This window comes from Salvia hispanica, chromosome 5 (genome assembly GCF_023119035.1).
Source record: "Salvia hispanica cultivar TCC Black 2014 chromosome 5, UniMelb_Shisp_WGS_1.0, whole genome shotgun sequence".
Lineage (NCBI taxonomy): Eukaryota > Viridiplantae > Streptophyta > Magnoliopsida > Lamiales > Lamiaceae > Salvia > Salvia hispanica.
Window position 1 is genome coordinate 22,458,841 of NC_062969.1, and position 17,529 is coordinate 22,476,369.

The window sequence follows — 17,529 nt, forward strand, 5'->3', positions numbered from 1 at the left end:
TCAAGACTTGTCTTCTAGAACTGCATCATACTCCCCTTCTTGAAAAAGACTCGTCCTCGAGTCTACTTCGTCTCCTTTTGCAGAAACTCCCAAAGGAATTATACCACTGAAAAATAAATTTTGGTCCGCACCAGCCTCAAGCAACAATTCCTTAAGCTCCATATTATCTTCTATAACTGCATAGTGCAATGGAGTAAATCCCTCAACATTTGGAGGATTAAATTTAGCACCCTGTTTGAGGAGAAACTCCGGAATTTTGATACGCTCCCATTTGACAGCTTCGACCAAAGGTGTATCCCCCTCATCAATATAAACTTTGAGTGACGTTATCAAGAATTTGCAAATCTCAAAATTTCCAATTTCGACCACGTTATGCAAGACATTCCAGCAAGTGGTGAAATCACTATATTCATCACATATTTTTCGGTACTCTCCCTGGAGATGGTTTCCTTGTCCAGCCTTGCCATACTCATCATCATCATCGACGACAACGTCCTCATCTTCGGCAGTGTCGTCAAATATTACATAAGGAGGTGGGGATTCGCTGATCAATCCGGGGAGCTCATAGAATATATCCTCATCGTATACTGGCTTATCATACACCGGCATCGACAATATATCCTTGTCGTATACGGGCTTAGGCTGGCCACCGTGGACGTCGTTGAATAACGAATCGTCCACCGAACGACGCACCGACGCTTTAGATCTCATCAGGTTGGATTTCCCCGACGCTTCTCCAATCGTGCCAATCGTCGTTGTAGGTCTCGAACCTGTTGTCGCAGATCCCCGTTCTCGATGTCGCGCCGGAGGTCTCGAACCTGTTGTCTCAGATCATCGTTCTCAATGTCGCGCAGATCACGCTGTCGTGCAGCCTCTTCGTTTGGGTGATATCCAAGTCCCCCACCACGACCGCCACTACGAGCATCGCTACGTCTGCCGCCATATCTACGTTCAGCCATTAATAATCAACCTGGATCGTGATACCAAATGATGCAAATAAACGTAGAAACGTATGAGATTGATTAACTGATGGATAAAAAGAACTCAACTAATTGAGAACTTCGGAGTATAAAAACTCAATATCAAATTATTATTTCAAAGTCTGTCTTTTAAGATCAACAATGATGCCTTTATATAGGCAAAGGAAATCCTAAACTTATAGAAAGAAAATAACTAAGAAATCCTAAGCTTATGGAAAGAAATAACTAAATAGATAATAAGCAAAAATAACTAATATTTTTTTTCATCTCCTAATTCTATTAACTAGGAAATAAATAAAACCAAAAATATACTTTTCTTATCCTTCAAGACTTTCTTCTAGAACTGCATCACTCTCTCTTCCATATTTTCTGTGGTATCAACTTCTTTCTCCTCACCCACTATCTTCCATTTGATCTTATACAATTCCACGCTCTATTCTCACTCCTTTTATTGGAAAAATATACCAGTAACTTTCAAATTAAAGGTTTTATAGATTTAGAAAAAGATTTTATAAGATATTATTGCACAGCAATTCATTTTTTTCCAATTTTTCTTTCTCCTCCTTTCTCTTACTTTGGTTCTTCTTCTTTGTTACTATAATTTTTTATATTTATGTAGATTAAAATATTAATTAATATCATTAAGTGTTAGTTACAGTATTCAATTGTTTTTGCTCGTATGGAATGTAACGGGTGTACAAGTGCAGCTCTATCTATAAATACACGATATATATTTGTCTATACTACACTCATGACTCATGTAATAATGAATGAAGATTTTTGTTGAAGCACATGAAATAGTAGTAGTTAATGATACTTACTAATATTTACTAATATTTAACTCCTTAAACGAAACATATATGTGAGTTGTTTTATTCACATAACCAACTTAAAATAGAAACAAAAACATTTCATTATAATAATCAATTGAAAATTAACAAAGTGAATAAAAAACAAGATACTAAAATTAGAAACTAAAACTAGAAACTAAACTTAAACCACAATTAAATAAAACATAATCAATCCAAATTGATAACATAGATATCTGCGCTCGTCATTGACACTCTCCCCCGGCGTGGAGATTCATCATTGTCAAAGATAATAGAATTAGTTTTTTAGTTTTAATTCAATGAGATATTTAAATATCAACATTAATGTTTGTTTTAGAATTTTAAATAAAAAGACTAGTTTAGTAAGAAAATAATATAGTAATTAATATTAAACCTGGTTTAAATAGAATCGGTTCTGTCAAATTAAAAAATTAATGGGCATTATGTATGTGCTTCCCATGTCTCTCTGTTGGGAAGAGATCCTCTACAGTGTTGGAAAATTAACATTAATTTCTTAAAAAGTAACATTAATTTCTTAAAATTAGCAGTAATACCGTAATACCCCACCCAAATGTTTAATAAAATATTTGAACTCACTAAAAAAACTATTTAGTGTTAGGGAGTATAAACAATCTTTTCATTTTTAAATAAACCAATAAAATCGCAAGATTTGCCATAATCCTTTTTCACATATTATTCGTTGCTTTATTAATATGCATTCTGAAACGAATTGAAATGAGGTTGATAGGAGAGAGAGATTTTGAATATCAGTACTACTACTAAATGATTCGACCTTTTCTTATCTTGGCTTTAGTTTTCTCCAAAAGGATAAAATAACCATATACTCTAATGAACTTGGTGGAGTATAAATAGTTTCTTTTATTAGTAGATGCTCTATCAAAATGCTCCTAATCATTTATAAAAGAGTAAAGGTCAATTTTGGTCCCAAGCATATGACCGAAATACCAATTTGGTTCAAAACATTCATTTTTTGAAAACGGGTCCATAACATATGAAAATCGTGTCGTTTACGTCCATTTATTGACGGGGCCGTCAATTTTTAACAGTCAACCGTCGATTAGCACAAATTTGACCTGATTAGGTTTATTTTAATTTGTAGCAAACTAGTCCTTGTCTCCTTGATATTCATAATCATGATCAAATACGTCCTGAACATTTTACAATTGAAATCAAGGCAATTTTACAATTGAAATCAAGGCCATTGCCGAATGATGTCAGGAAACAAGTTTCTATGACACAGGCACAGTCAAATTCACCGTTGATTTCTCGATAATTGAACAGAGCAGAGCTCCACAGTCGGAAGAACTAGGGTTTTTCGTCATCCTCCTTGCATCGTCTTCTTTCTCAGGGACTTCGTCGTTGGGCTCGACTTCTAGAATTGGAGAAAGCTCGATTTCTGCGTCGGCATTAGGGTTCGCCGACGGACCTTGTTCCATTTGCTTCGGAGGAGGAGAATGGTGCCCGACAGGATTGGGCTCCGACCGCCCTTCACTTTCACCTTGATTTTCAGGCGGATGGTGGCTGGACTTCCTCTTCCTAGAATATGCCACCTTAACATCCACAAGTCTGTCGATGGAGCGCCTATTGAGGTTCTAACCGAGGCACGCCTATTGCTGGTTAAAAACTATTTCCAAACACCCTCCTAGGCTTGAGCTTGACTTAGGCCGTCGAGAATTTTTGGAAGAGCTTCCTTTATTTAGGTGAAGCTCTATAATTTAGTCTAAAATAATTTAGGGCTCCTCTTCTCGGTGGGCTTGTCAAAGGATTGTTCAATCTTAGTGTTTCGAAGCGGCCCATTACTAATCTATATTTCCTGTTTTTTAATTATTGGAGTTTTAGAAATAGTTAATGATTGTTTAAAATAACAGTACAAAATACTACTCCAGGTCCAGGTGTCTCTGATAAATAAGATTGCTAATGAAAAATGGGTTTCAAGTTATTGGATATAATTTTTTTAATTATAAAATTCATAATTTTAAGAGAGAAAATAAAAAAATTATTCATACTATTTTTTAGGAATGAAGAATGTATATTATTAGAATTAAATTTTAATTTCTATAATAATTTTATTAAATTTTAATTTCTGTAATATTTTTATTAAATTATAAATTCTACAAATTACATATAAATAGCACTCCATCCGTCCACGCAAACTAGTCTCATTTTGTCATTTCAACTCATGTAGAGTATCACTGAAAGTATGAATGATGCCGGTATCGAAAGAGAAAATTTTGAGGCTTTATCAGGCGGCGAGGTGTTGTCTTCTCAGTGGTTAACGAAAGAAACCCTAGTTCGTGGAAGCTAGGGTTTCAAAAAATTTGTGTTGAGAAGGCAGTGAGAAAGACATGGGTAATAATGAATTTTGACAAGAATCTTTCCTGTGATAACTGAATGATGATTACTTATATATAGTGCTATTTATAGACTATAGCAATGCAATTCGAGAAAGAATCGACAAAGATACCCGCTTATTAAGACAACATACTCATTGAGATATTTAAATTACAACATTTAAATAGTAGTAAAACATATATACTATGACCAAACATAATAATCCAAGAATCGGCTTGGCACATTGGCTTTGCGTTGGGGTCGATCATTGGCTCGTGGTGGGGGCGGCTATCAAGTCGCTGTCAGGGCTGGACTGATTGGGGGCGGATGGGCCGGTAGAGTGGCCTGCTGGGCCTGGCCTTGGCCGTAACAATATAACTATCACATAAACATCAAAACCCGCACCTTCTTCCTCATCTATCACTCGCTTACAGTAAAACCACAATTCAACAGATGATATCAACGTGAAAACGAGGTAAACGTAAGCCGTAAACGAAGCCGGAAATAGAAGAGAGGCGAGGGAAGAAATCGAAGCATAGCCACAACAAATCATGGATATACGAGCAACCATATCGAGCGGGCGTGGAGGGCGGTGTGAGAAAAGTATGTAGGACAAGTAGTAAAGCAAAGAGCAGAGCGTGGCGACGCACATCATTTGCGGATGCGTTGCGAAAGCGGAACTGGTCAGATCAGCCCCTGTGTACTTGAGCTGAAGCAGCGTTATCAGAATTGATATAATTAGTGCAGTGCTGTGGTTCAAGGAAGCCATATTTTTGTTGAATTGAGTTACGTAGAAAAAGTGCGCAACTTAGTTTAATTGATCGACTTTGTAGAGAGAGAGATGTAGTTTAGAATCGTTGTTAAATAAGTGGTGTCTGGATTGTCTTATTATCGTCGGAGATATTTTCAATGCCATTGTCTCATCGAGATTAACGGCCGCAAAAACATGTTCTTAGAAAGTCTATTGGCATTGTCCAATCCCATATTCAAGTAATAGTATATAAATATTTACGACGGAGTGTGATCAATTGTTAACTTTCTTAAGTTGCTAATACAGTGTACTAAAAATGTCAATACATAATTTTGTTGACATTTCAATATACTGTGCTGACATTTTTAGTACATTGCGTGGATGAGTTAGCAAAGTTGACAACTTAAAATGTTAGCAATGTAACGCACCTCTATGAATGATAATGTATACTCCCTCCGTCCCGGATAATTCGGGTCACTTTGACCGGGCACGAGTTTTAAGAATTGTAATGAAAAATGGATTGAAAAAGTTAGTGGAATGGGAGTCCTACCTTTATATATTAGTTTTATAATAAAATGTGAGTAAAAATGAGTTAGTGGAATATGGAGCCCACTACCAAAAATGGTAAAAATGAAATGAGACAAATTATGTGAGACGGACCGAAATGGAAAACTGGGACGAATTATCCGGGACGGAGGGAGTAATATATAGATAAAAGATAAAATTGCTGGTGGGCCATGAACCCTTGTAAGATCCGGGCGGAAAAGTAGGGAGTGAACGTCGGTTTATAGAGCATAGACAAGGAGCGTGATAGATGAGACCTCTGCGAAGCTTCTCAAAAAGCGTGTGAATGAGGACAAATTATGCATGAAACATTTGTGTTGAGAAAACCGTCGGTCTAGAAACCGATGTAGCCTTTTCACTAGTCTGAACGATTCCATATTCATTTCCACATCCAGTCCTGAGTTATAGTGTTCAATCTGCACATGTAATTTTAACAAAAAAAAAGCGTTAGTCAATTTCCACCACTTACATGTGAGGAAGTCCCACCAATCCATGCCAGTGAGAGCGGCATAGATATAAGAAATCACCACAGCTGGGGCTTCATTTTGAAAAAATCATTACAATATGAAATTATAAAAATGCCCTTTCTCAAATATGAAAATTATATATATATTATGTAATTTTGCCCCTCTTGTATTGAATACCTAGCTACGCCGACAGTGGGGACGGCGAGACATATGAATAATGAAATAGAACGAATTAGTGAAAGATTAATAAACAGTTAAACACTATAGATAAGTACCGTGGTTGCCGTTAGAAGCATCGTTGCCGTCGAAATAACTGAAAATGTCAAGAAGTGGAACTCATCTTTGATGCATTGATCCGCCACTGCGTCCATCAGTGGTGCCATGCAATTGGGATAGGCAAGAAAATCGAATTTCTTTCTTCGTCTTTACAAAAACAAAAGAAAATAGGAGTAACTGTGATACGTTCACTAAAAAAAAAATCCATTTTTAGACAAAAATATCTTACAAAAAATCTCTCAACTTAATTCAAAAACAGAAAAAGAAATAATTGTTACTTGGTCTTCATAATGGAGAGCATTTGCCTGTTTATACAACAGTTCGTATGGTAGGTCACAAATTGGGAGCATTTGTACCTACTTTATACCTACAGGGTTGATTATTTTTTCTTCTAACTTCCCTTAATATGAATGAACGCTGGGGAATGTTTTAATTAGTACTATAATTAATCACCCAACAAATTTTTTAATGTTGCTTAAGTTGCCAAAATTTGAGGAGTCCATATCACCTTATGAAGAATAGCTTCACATGTATATATAGTTCCTATATTGTACCCAAACGAGTAATATATAATTAGAGAGTCAAAAAAATGTTGAAAACAAGATAGATACTCTGATTATTTCCTGTAGAAAACAAAAATACTTGCATATGTTGCCGACATCACATTTTGATGATTATTTCATATGATTGAGTAGTGATCCAGGGAAACCACTACTTAAATGCATAACTAGAGAACACGAATTTAGTTTACTACACGAAGAAGTGAACCACAACGCCATTACAATGAACTAAATCTTTGACGGAGTAAATACTTCACTATAAAGGTATTTTGGTTCACTCCACTTATGCACTTATGCCTGAGATTTGTTCTCCACTTATGCACTTAATATTAATTATAATTTAATCATCTCAATATACGTGTTACCAATCTAATCTATCACCAAAAATAAACGCAAGCCAACTTTATTGACAGACTTAGATACGCAAACCTCGATTCCTCTTTTCTCCCCAGTAGCGGCGGATGTATAAAAAAAATGCAGTCTTACCAATTCCTCGCATGCCACGCTCACTCCTCATCTCCTTCTGCCCCATAACAAAGCGTTAGTCAATTTCGAGTAAGTAGCAACTACAATAAGAGATGCAATTGAGAGTTGCATACAAGTAAGAAATCACAAGTGGGGCTTCGTTTTAACAAAATCATTAGAATAATGAGAACATATTTAGATAACTAAACAAATTAAAGCTTAAAACCAATTACTCTAGAAATTTAAGTATGTGGTTTACGTTGGGGTGGATACGAGGGTTCGATCATTGGCTCGAGCATCGGGGCTGGACTCACTGGTGATGGGCTTTTGCTCAGTCGTAACAGTATTACATAAACTTTAAAAGCCTCACCTTCCTCTTCAACCATCGCTTTTTTCCAATGTAGTAAGAATTGAGAAAAGAGAAGGGAGCACAATTGTTACAATTATACTGTTCTTTAATACCATTCATTGGTAATAGCCGACAAAGACAAATACACTTTGATTTAAATAATTTTGTTTAGGTGATGCGCACAAAGTTATAACTTGTCTCTACTTATTAACATCACTTCATATTAACGCTAAAACTACCGAATTTTAATAAGTTAACGAAATATATATTACTTTAAATTTCAACCATTTCGATTTATTCGATGTGAGATTCATTATGTACTAGTCACACATCCATCTGTCAATTCTATTATCAGATATATCAATGGCCACAAATTAATAAGATAACTTGCATACAAAATATAGGCTTGTTACAATTGAAATTTTTCTCTTTGCACTTGGGCAATGGCGCAGCTAAAACTACTATTTCCAAACCCCCTCTTTGACCTATGGCTTGACTTGCAAAGTTTTACAACGAATTGAGTAGTGGCGGCTGAATTCGAAAAATTATTTATTTGCTTGAGTAGATTAGTGGGATGTCTTTGTTCATTCATTTCTCTCTTAATAGGATGTCAATGTTGCGTTGGCTGAAGAAGTAGCAGTATGCTTGTTTTGGTTGTATTGAAGTCATTAGTCATCTCGGGAAGGCTTTGTCGAATCCCATATTGAACGGTGGACCCAACACTGAAAGATAAACCAACTGCGCTAAAACAACTGAATATATAAATATTTGTGATTATGCATAAAATATAATAAAAGAAAAAATTGCTGGTGGGCCATGAACCCCGTGCGTGGGCAAAAGTAGGGAGTGAGCGTCAGTGCTTAGAGCACAGACGAGGAGCTACCTACTTGTAAAGTAGAGGATATATTACATGGATTAACCGTAATACTCTTGGAAGAGAAGAATTTCGAGAATATATAGATATTTAAAGGAAATCATAACATAATAGATGTGTTACTTATATATATCAATAAAATGTAGTATCTTCTTTTCTATCGTCCATCTTATAAAACCTTGGAGAATAAACATGAGAGATTTTGTCCATTTAACGTGGCCTTTCCACTAGTTAGACGACTCCATATCTATATCCATATCCATATCCATATCTACATCCACTCCTGAGTTATTACGTGCAATCTGCACATGCAAATATAACAATAAAGCATTAGTCAATTTTCACTAAGTACCCCTCCATCCTATCAAGGGAGGTACTCTTTTTGGGCACGAGTTTTTAGAAAATATTCCCTCTGTTCACGAATAAGAGTCCCGTTTTTCCATTTTTGACCGTCCACGAATAAGAGTCCCAGTTCATAATTACCATAAATGGTAAAGAGACCCCACATTTCACTAACTCATTCCACTCACATATCATTTAAAACTAATATATACAAGTGAGACCTCTATTCTACTAACTTTCTTCAACCCACTTTTCTTAACATTTTTTAAAACCCGCGCCTTTTAGAAATGAGACTCTTAATCGTGGACGAAGGGAATAATAGTTCAATAAAGAGAGAATAAAGTAGTTAAAGGAAGAATATAAACCAAAAAAGGATGCGAGAGAATAAATTAAGATAAATAAAAAATTGTTGCTTTTAAATAAAATGCATCACTTTTATGTTGTCACGACGATGCTATAGGATTCTCAAACTCCTATACAGTACTTCCTCTGTCCTATCCCATTTTAATCCAGCGTGAGTTTAAGAAATGTTGATGATATGTGGGTCCTACTTTTATATACTCTTTTCGTCCCAAGATAAGTGAAACACTTCTTTTAGGAATGAGATTTAAAGAATTTTTATTTAAAGAACTAAAATAGAGAGAGTAAAGTACAAGAGAGAGAAAAATAGAGAAGTAAAGAGAGAATAAAGTAAAAGGGGTAATTTTTTGCTAAAAAAAAGATATGACTCACTTATAGTGGGACAACTCAAAAATGAATATGACTAGCTTATCTTTGGACGAAATGAGTAGTATTTTATAAAATATGAGTGAGAATGTGAAGTCAACTACCAAAAATAGTACTCTAATGAATGTGACAAATTTTTGGAGACTGACAAAAATGGAAATAAGTGACAAATTTTAGGGACGGATGGAGTAATTAAAATACAACAACAAAAAAAAATCATAAGTGGTCGTTCATGGAGCAAAAGTTACCAAAATTTGAGGAGTTGATAAGCCCAATTGCTTCACATGGAGTAATTCCTTGAAGGCTTGAGCCACGTACTGACGGCCATTGATTGTCCATCCCAGCAATCTGCGAGTACTCAATTAAAGAGTCAAAAATGTTGAACCAAGATAATTATTGATCATCTCCCATAAACAAAACTAAGCTTATTGACTTACATGCCCTGTTATTACATTGTGAGAGGCTCGGGAAGAGTGCGCCCCATCGTCCCCGAGGACGTGGTGGGGTAGGACATGATGGAAGAGTGTCCAATTGTGGATGCTCTAAGAACAAGAGAAAAACTTGGATGAGCTTTTCGGGGTGGAGTCTACTGGCTTCCCTTTTCATAATATTATTCGAGACATGAATGCAAGTGGGACAGTAGCGGATCCAGGATCGAAAAATAGAGAGGGCGGAATTGGAAGCAAACGGAAGAGGCGACCATGGAAAATATACGTCCGGTTCCATGGTAACTGGTCGCCGGGGAGGGACGACCACACCCTCCTGCCCCTCCCCGCCACTAAGTGGGGGGCCTTTTCAATTCGTAGAATTGTTCTTTTATACTCCCTAGACTAGTAAGAATCTAAAAGAAAACAATGCTTGATAATTTTAAATTTTGCGCATGCAGGTGATGCTTTCAAAGCAATTTCTTGTCTCTACTAATATCACTTCAAATCGTTAATACTACCTATTCATAATAAAATAATGAAATGAAAATCCCTTTGAGTTCCAACCATTTCGATTTATCCGATGAGGAATTTCATTATTTGCGTATCAGGTATCACATATCTTTATGCTTTAATAATTTTATAAAGTCTAGTAAGCCATCTGTCAATTCCGAATCGGATAAATCCCACATCGATGAGCCTAAAATAAGAGAACATTCCTACAAAATGTAGGCTTGTTACAATAATTTCCTATTAGGATAATGACATGGTGTTACGAACTCCATATCTTAGGTTTCCTTCCATATCTTTTAGTTAGTTATCTTTTGATTCATAGTATCTTCCATATATCTGTTTCTTAGTCAATAAGTTAGGTAGTAGTATTCTCCTATTATAAATAGGAGAGATTATATCATTCTATCGTCAATGAATTAATGAAGAAGTATTTGCCCACATTATTTGCGTGATACACACAAACCCTATTATATCTGCCGACGGAGAGATCTCCGCGCCAGAAGAGAGAGTGAGCCGCCGACCCTCGAGTTAGGGCGCCGGAATTGCTGTATTGCGTACTTGATCCGTCAAGTATTCTTCGTTAGGAGAGAGAGCTCTTAACAAACTGGTGCTTTCATCCGTACTCATCCTCCATCTTTTTCATTCCATATCTCACCAATCAAAAAAAAAAATACCTTCTTTACCAACAGAACGAAAAACCACCGAACCCCTCCACTCCAAATTCATATTATTCCTTATTAGTTATGCGTAATCATCACCAATATCAGCCTTCGCAGCACCCAATTATTGCAAAACTCGATCGCCTATTGGACATAATGGAATCTCGTATGGACGCAGCAGAGCGGCGCATTGAAAACCTTCGTCCACCCACTCAGCCCGAGCCAAAACCACCCTACGTCTCACGCCGCTTGGATCCACCTGATCGTCGCCCACAAACGGGATACCCGCCCATCGAGTACCGAGATCGCGCGCAGGATGCGCGGCCTCGTCGCCGTAGTGGCTACCCCGGGAGGGGCCACCTATTTGATCGCAGAGGTTACCTGTAACGTCCCACTTTTTCAAACCCTAATTTTCGGGTTATAAATTTTTTGCATTAAATGCCTTAAATGCTATGATATGCGAATTAATTGATGAGTGATTAATTACATGGTGTCTTTGTGACCTAATTGCGTATGGGAATTGAGATTGAATTGAATAGTCAACTTGTTGAAATGTTGACGTGGCTATTGAATAGTCAAAGATGGGAAAAATATGACGTGGCCGTTGAAAGGTCAATGCGTTGAGAAAAAGAAGAGAAAGTGAAGAAATGATTGATTGGGTGTGAATATTTGATGCGGAGAAATATAATTGTGGGTGAATTATTTTCCTAAGGGATGAGTGAGAATTAAATAGGAGCATTATTTAAATGTGTGGAAATTTTCGGCCATCATGATTATTGGAGAAGAAATCCTATTTTTCTTGGATTTAATTATTTGTTTGGGATAATTATCTGAATTAAATCCAAAGTCCAAATACTCTATAAATCCTACGTGGAATTTTCGAACCACCACTTTGATTTTTCCCATGAGATTTTCGAAAATCTCATATATTGGAGAAGAGGGAATTATTTATATTATTTGATCCCTTATTTATTCTATTCCATTAATAAATATAAATATGCTAGAATATCTTACCATATCTTGCCAAATCTAAGAAGATATTGCATATCCTAATTAAATTAGGATTTGAAATTCAAATCCTTTGGAAGATTTGAAAAAGTCACGCCTATTTCCTATTAAATTGGGGAGTTTAATTATTATTTTCTTGCTCCGTGATATATTATTCTACTCCGTGAAATATTTGAATTAAATCATAGGCTAATTAAATAGCCTATAATTTTCGAATCCCCCTTATTTCTCCCCTACTTCACGCCAACTTCAACAACAAATCTCTCCATATCTTTTATTTATTTAATTATTGGGTTATATCTTGCACTCTATAAATAAGAGTGAGAATCCAAAACCCTAGCACACAAAATCGGCGCCCCACTTCTCCCAAGAATTTCGAAACTTCTCCCCCACTCTCTCCAAATATTCTTCAAGTTTTCTTCTAGATTTCTTCATCAATTGAGAAGAATTCAAGTTGAAGTTCAAGATTTTATTGAAGAATCAAGGCTATAACTTGTTTCTACCTATTGTTCTTTTGGAAAAGGTACTTTAATCTTTGATCTCCTCTTCTTCTACCGATTAATCGGTGTTCTTGAGTCCACATGCATTTAGATTGAGTGAAGGGGAAATAAATTGATGAATTTTGGGATACATGTGTGTGAGTGTGTGTGTGCGAGACCGTGTGTGTGTGTGTGTGCACGCCTCGGTCGGCGTGCACATGTGTTGTGATCGAGTGCGTGTGTTGTGTGTGTGGAACACTCATGCGTGACACGATTTAAGGGTGAATTTGGAGTTGTTAGTTGAATAAAAACGATATGATGATCATACTTTGATTTTGATTGATGATTTTGAAAATAATCGATGGGAAAAAGGGAAATATGGAGACATGCATGATTTGAAACCAATGATTGAAACTGATTTGTGATACGCCTAATTTAAAGGTGATACTTCGCGCTCTCAGCGTGATAAACGAGGAGAAGAGAATACTATCGAGCTAAGCCGACGAGATGGGCTTTCTTTTAAAATAAGGACATTGTCCTAAACTGATATTGATGAGAATGAAATATGTGTTATCATGCCTTGAATTGTTTTGTCGTGCCTATCCCTCGTGGCTATGCCACTATTGATTTAATCGAATTCGGATCTTTGTAGAGCCGCAAACTCTACTTGGGTTAGTGTACACCAATGTTAGACCGAGTGTCAGCGTACGGGTTGGCCGGTCTAGTGACCTGGATTGCGGCCGCATTCCTTGTCATGTAGAATGAGGATATGGTAAACGTCGATGAGAAAAATGGTTGCGCGACCGTGATATTTGAGAAAGAATGTATTTTGGTGCCTCGGGTCTTTCTAAAGTTAAAACCCCGATGGACACTTGAAAATGGCATGATAATTACTAATGTTGATAAAACTGTTTTCGGCATGAGTCCACTGAGTATGTTTATAGTACTCAGCCCTGCATGTGTTTTCCCTATGTGCAGGATGAGCGGTGGCGAGCGGGCGGCGGTGTTGAGTAGGAAATAATAAGATGATCTATTGGAACTCTAAGTGTCGTTGGGTCTCCATACATAGCTTCACTTCTTTCTTGGTCGCTTCCGCTATATATATTATGAAACTTGTGATCTTTTGGTTGGGTTAAACTCTTTTATTTCGTGGAATATTTTGGATATGGAACAGATGAGATTATTTTGGAACCTTTGCTATTTCAGAGCATTTATTGTGATAGCCTTTGGTTGGATTTCTTTGCTAAGGCATTATTCTTTTCCTATTTAATTGTTCATTAAATGCTTTGGTTAAATCCCTTTTTAAATGGAACCCTAGCCTATGATCTTTGATGCATTTAAGTCTTCCTAGATAGCGATCGTCATTATTATTGTACCCTAGAATGGCGGGTCGTTACATTACCCGACCTTCGATCACCGGCCTCGACGCGTGGAGACGTGTAGGGACCGACCTCACCATCAGGAGGAGGTGCGAGCGCCGCGAGGCCAGTCCGCCTGCCACCAGCCCTACCACACTGCAATGAAAGCACCAATTTGTTAAGAACCTAAATTCCTAACGAACCGATAAAACGAAAAATAACAATATAAAGAGAATCCGGCGCCTGTTAGGGTCGGCGGAGAGATAAATACGGATAAATCCGGCGCCCGTGAGGGTCGGCGGCAGAACGGGGCTGAGCGCGGGAGTATTCCCGTCGGCAGCAATTGATTTGTGATTCAAGCCAAGGTGGACGAAATACTGATTTCATTAATTGGTTGAATGAATAACAAGATAATAATATATCCTATTTATAATACTAGAACTACTACCCTAACTTAACGAACAAGAATCAAATATACGAAAAGATATGAAAATCCCTAACATATCTAAACTAAAGGAAGGTTCGTAACACGTGGCTAGGGAGGTCTCTAATCAAAGACATGTGCATGTCTATCGCTGGTCTCATTCCATTCCTAAACAGCCGATGGTCTTACAAATCCCTCCGTATGCCCTAATTACTTGTCGTTAGTTTCCTTTTTTGTCCTTCCGCCACTATTTGCCACACTTACTTTTTCTTTACTAGTTTTGGCAATGGATCCCACATTCCAATAACTTATTACACTAACGTTTTATTATAAAACTAATACTTTTTCCGTTCCAATCAAAATGTCCACATTCTTGAGTGCCACGAGATTTTATGAGGTGTTGTTAGATGGAGTAAGTAGAGAGAAAAATGTAGTTGAATATTTTAATAAAAAAAAGAGGAATTTATTTCCAAATATAGAAGATGAACATTTTGAGTGACATAAAAAAAATAAAAAGGTGATAGGGACCCAGCCCACGAGGCCGCACAGCAGGGGCTGTGCTACATTATGCACACACATCTAACTATTTTATAATAAACAAAATTAATATTTTTATATTATAATTTAAAAATAAAAAAATACATGTATGGAACAGTCCACAACAGGGGATCTAAACCCCGGCCCATGTATTCTATTTTTCGTGGACGGAAGGAATATTATTTTATTTTCCTTATGTACTTAATTTTTGAACTATTACCTAGATTAGTTTTATTAAATCTTTTCGACAAGATTGCAAGCTTAGCCGCCTAGTTCTGATGTTAACCGCTGTTGGAAATTTAAATAATTAAGCGGAACAATATATGGTGCCTCGATTGTCCTATTATGTCTTGGTTTTGATCGTTGGAGACATTCACAATGCGTTGCTCATTGAGAACAACGACCGAATTCATTGTTACTACAAAGTTCATCTGGTTGACGACCAGATATTACGGAGAATAGTCATTGGTAGCAGCCTTGTCGTTATAGTATAATATTGACAAAATTTGCAATTTTAACAAAAATCCTTTTGTCAATTTCCATTAAGTAAGAAATATAATAAAAGATGATCGAACTTAATTGCACCGCTAAGATGGGACTTCACTTTAACAATGTGATTAGAATAAGGAGAACATATTTGAATCGATATTTACACATTCAGATAACTAAACAAACTTGAACTTAAAACCAATCAATATATATTATTAAAGTATGTGGTGTATCAACTTAAATCACAACATTTCTATAGAGAACTGACTGAATATACAGTTCCCTTTCACCATAATTAATAATATGGCCAAACATGACCATTGGGGGCGGTTAACAAGCCGCCATTGGGGCTGGACTCATTTCTGGCAGATGGGCTGGTGAAGTTGTTTGATGGACTCAGGCTTGGCCGTACCAGTATCAGTGTCACATTAACTTCTAAACCCCACCTTCCTCTTCATCTATTGCTCGTTTACAGTAAATGTGTGTGAGGTGAAAATGTGTAAAATGCTTAGTGTTTATAGAAAAAAAACCGAAAAAAATTATTTCCGGCGCCGTGTCCCTGTTAGAAAAAGAAAAAGATATTAGATCAAAAAAATGTATTAGCTTGGAGGATAAGAAATGTATTAGCTTGGTAACCAAGAATACTTGGAGCACAAGGTTTGTAATGCCTTATATAAGGGTGTTATATTATTGAAGAAAATAATTAAGGAACTATCAATCATACTCTTCTCTCTACAACTTCTCCACCCTAAACTATAAACCAAGCCCGATACACAAAATGAAGCTGAAATTTGTGGTTTACTGGAAGAATAGGTGGGTGAGGGAGTTGGAGGATATAAATTGCCGCCAAGGCCCAACAGAGGAGTCCCACCAAAGAGATATAGCCCAGAGATCATCGGCAGGTAATCTAAGTACTCTGTGGTTCTGTGGTGAACTTGGCCAAAGGCACCTTTCAGAAATGACTCACGCATTTGAGGCCGCGCTATATGAGGAAGAGGAGATTCCTTGTACTGTTGAAGAAGCTTGGAGACACAAACACTGGCGCGAGGAAAAGTTCAAGGAGGTGGAAGCTCTAGAAAGAAACGGCACCTGAGAAAAGTGCAAAATACCCGATGGGAAGAAACCAGTTGGGTGCAAGTGAGTGTTCACTATCAAACGGAGACCAGATGGGTCGATACAAAGATATAAGGCATGACTGGTTGCAAAAGGATACACATAAAACTACGGAGTTGACTACGATGAGACGTTCTCCCCTGTAGCAAAGATGAACACCATTCGAGTCTTACTCTCAGTTGCTACAAATAGGGACTAGCCACTCTACCAATTTAACGTGACGAACGCATTCCTACACGGGGAACTGAAACGAGAAGTTTACATGGAAGCACCCCCAAGGTTCTCTGAGGGATTTAAGGGGGGAGAAGGATGTCGGTTGAAGAAAACTCTCTATGGACTAAAGCAGTCACCAAGAGTCTAGTTTGGGAGATTCAAAGAAGCCATGAGCAAGTATGGTTTCAAGCAGAGCAATTTGGATCATACCCTGTTCTTGAAAAGGAGGGACAACAAAATCACATGCCTGATCATCTATGTAGATGATATGATAATCACTGGAGATATACTGAAGAAATAGAGAGGTTGAAAGGAAGCTTGTTTCTGGGGTTCGAGATGAAAGACTTGGGAAACCTCAAATATTTTTTGAGGATAGAAGTGCTGCGTTCTGGGGGAGGAATCTTTTTGAGATAAGAGATATAAACCTTGGATATTTTGGTTGAAATGGGTCTAATAGACTGCAAACCCGCAGATAAACCAATCCTAGTGAATCATGAGTTGCAGATCTTTGAAGAGGCAGAATTAGCAAATCAAGGCCAATACCAGCAACTAGTGGGGAAGCTCATCTACCTCTCCCACACTAGACCTGATATCGCTTATGCCGTGGGAATAGTGAGTCAGTTTATGCATCGACCACAAAGAGACCATTATGAAGCTGCATTGAGGATTGTGAGGTATCTGAAAGGAACAGCTAGGCATGGAATAATGTCCAGAAAGAACGAAAATCGAGGAGTATATGGGTTCACTGATGCTGATTGGGCAAGTAATCCAGTTG

General features: G+C 37.2%; 1 protein-coding gene and 1 non-coding gene across 2 annotated transcripts; one reads left to right on the top strand and one right to left on the bottom strand.

The window, feature by feature from the left end:
- Positions 1–711, bottom strand: LOC125189653 (ankyrin repeat and SOCS box protein 14-like). Its single transcript, XM_048086908.1, has one exon. The coding sequence runs from the start codon at positions 709–711 to the stop codon at positions 1–3; it is 711 nt and encodes a 236-aa protein (XP_047942865.1).
- A 2,676-nt stretch (positions 712–3,387) lies between these two features.
- On the top strand, positions 3,388–3,539 carry LOC125191476. Its single transcript, XR_007171155.1, has one exon. It is a non-coding gene; the product is annotated as a U4 spliceosomal RNA (small nuclear RNA).
- The last annotated feature ends 13,990 nt before the right edge of the window (positions 3,540–17,529 follow it).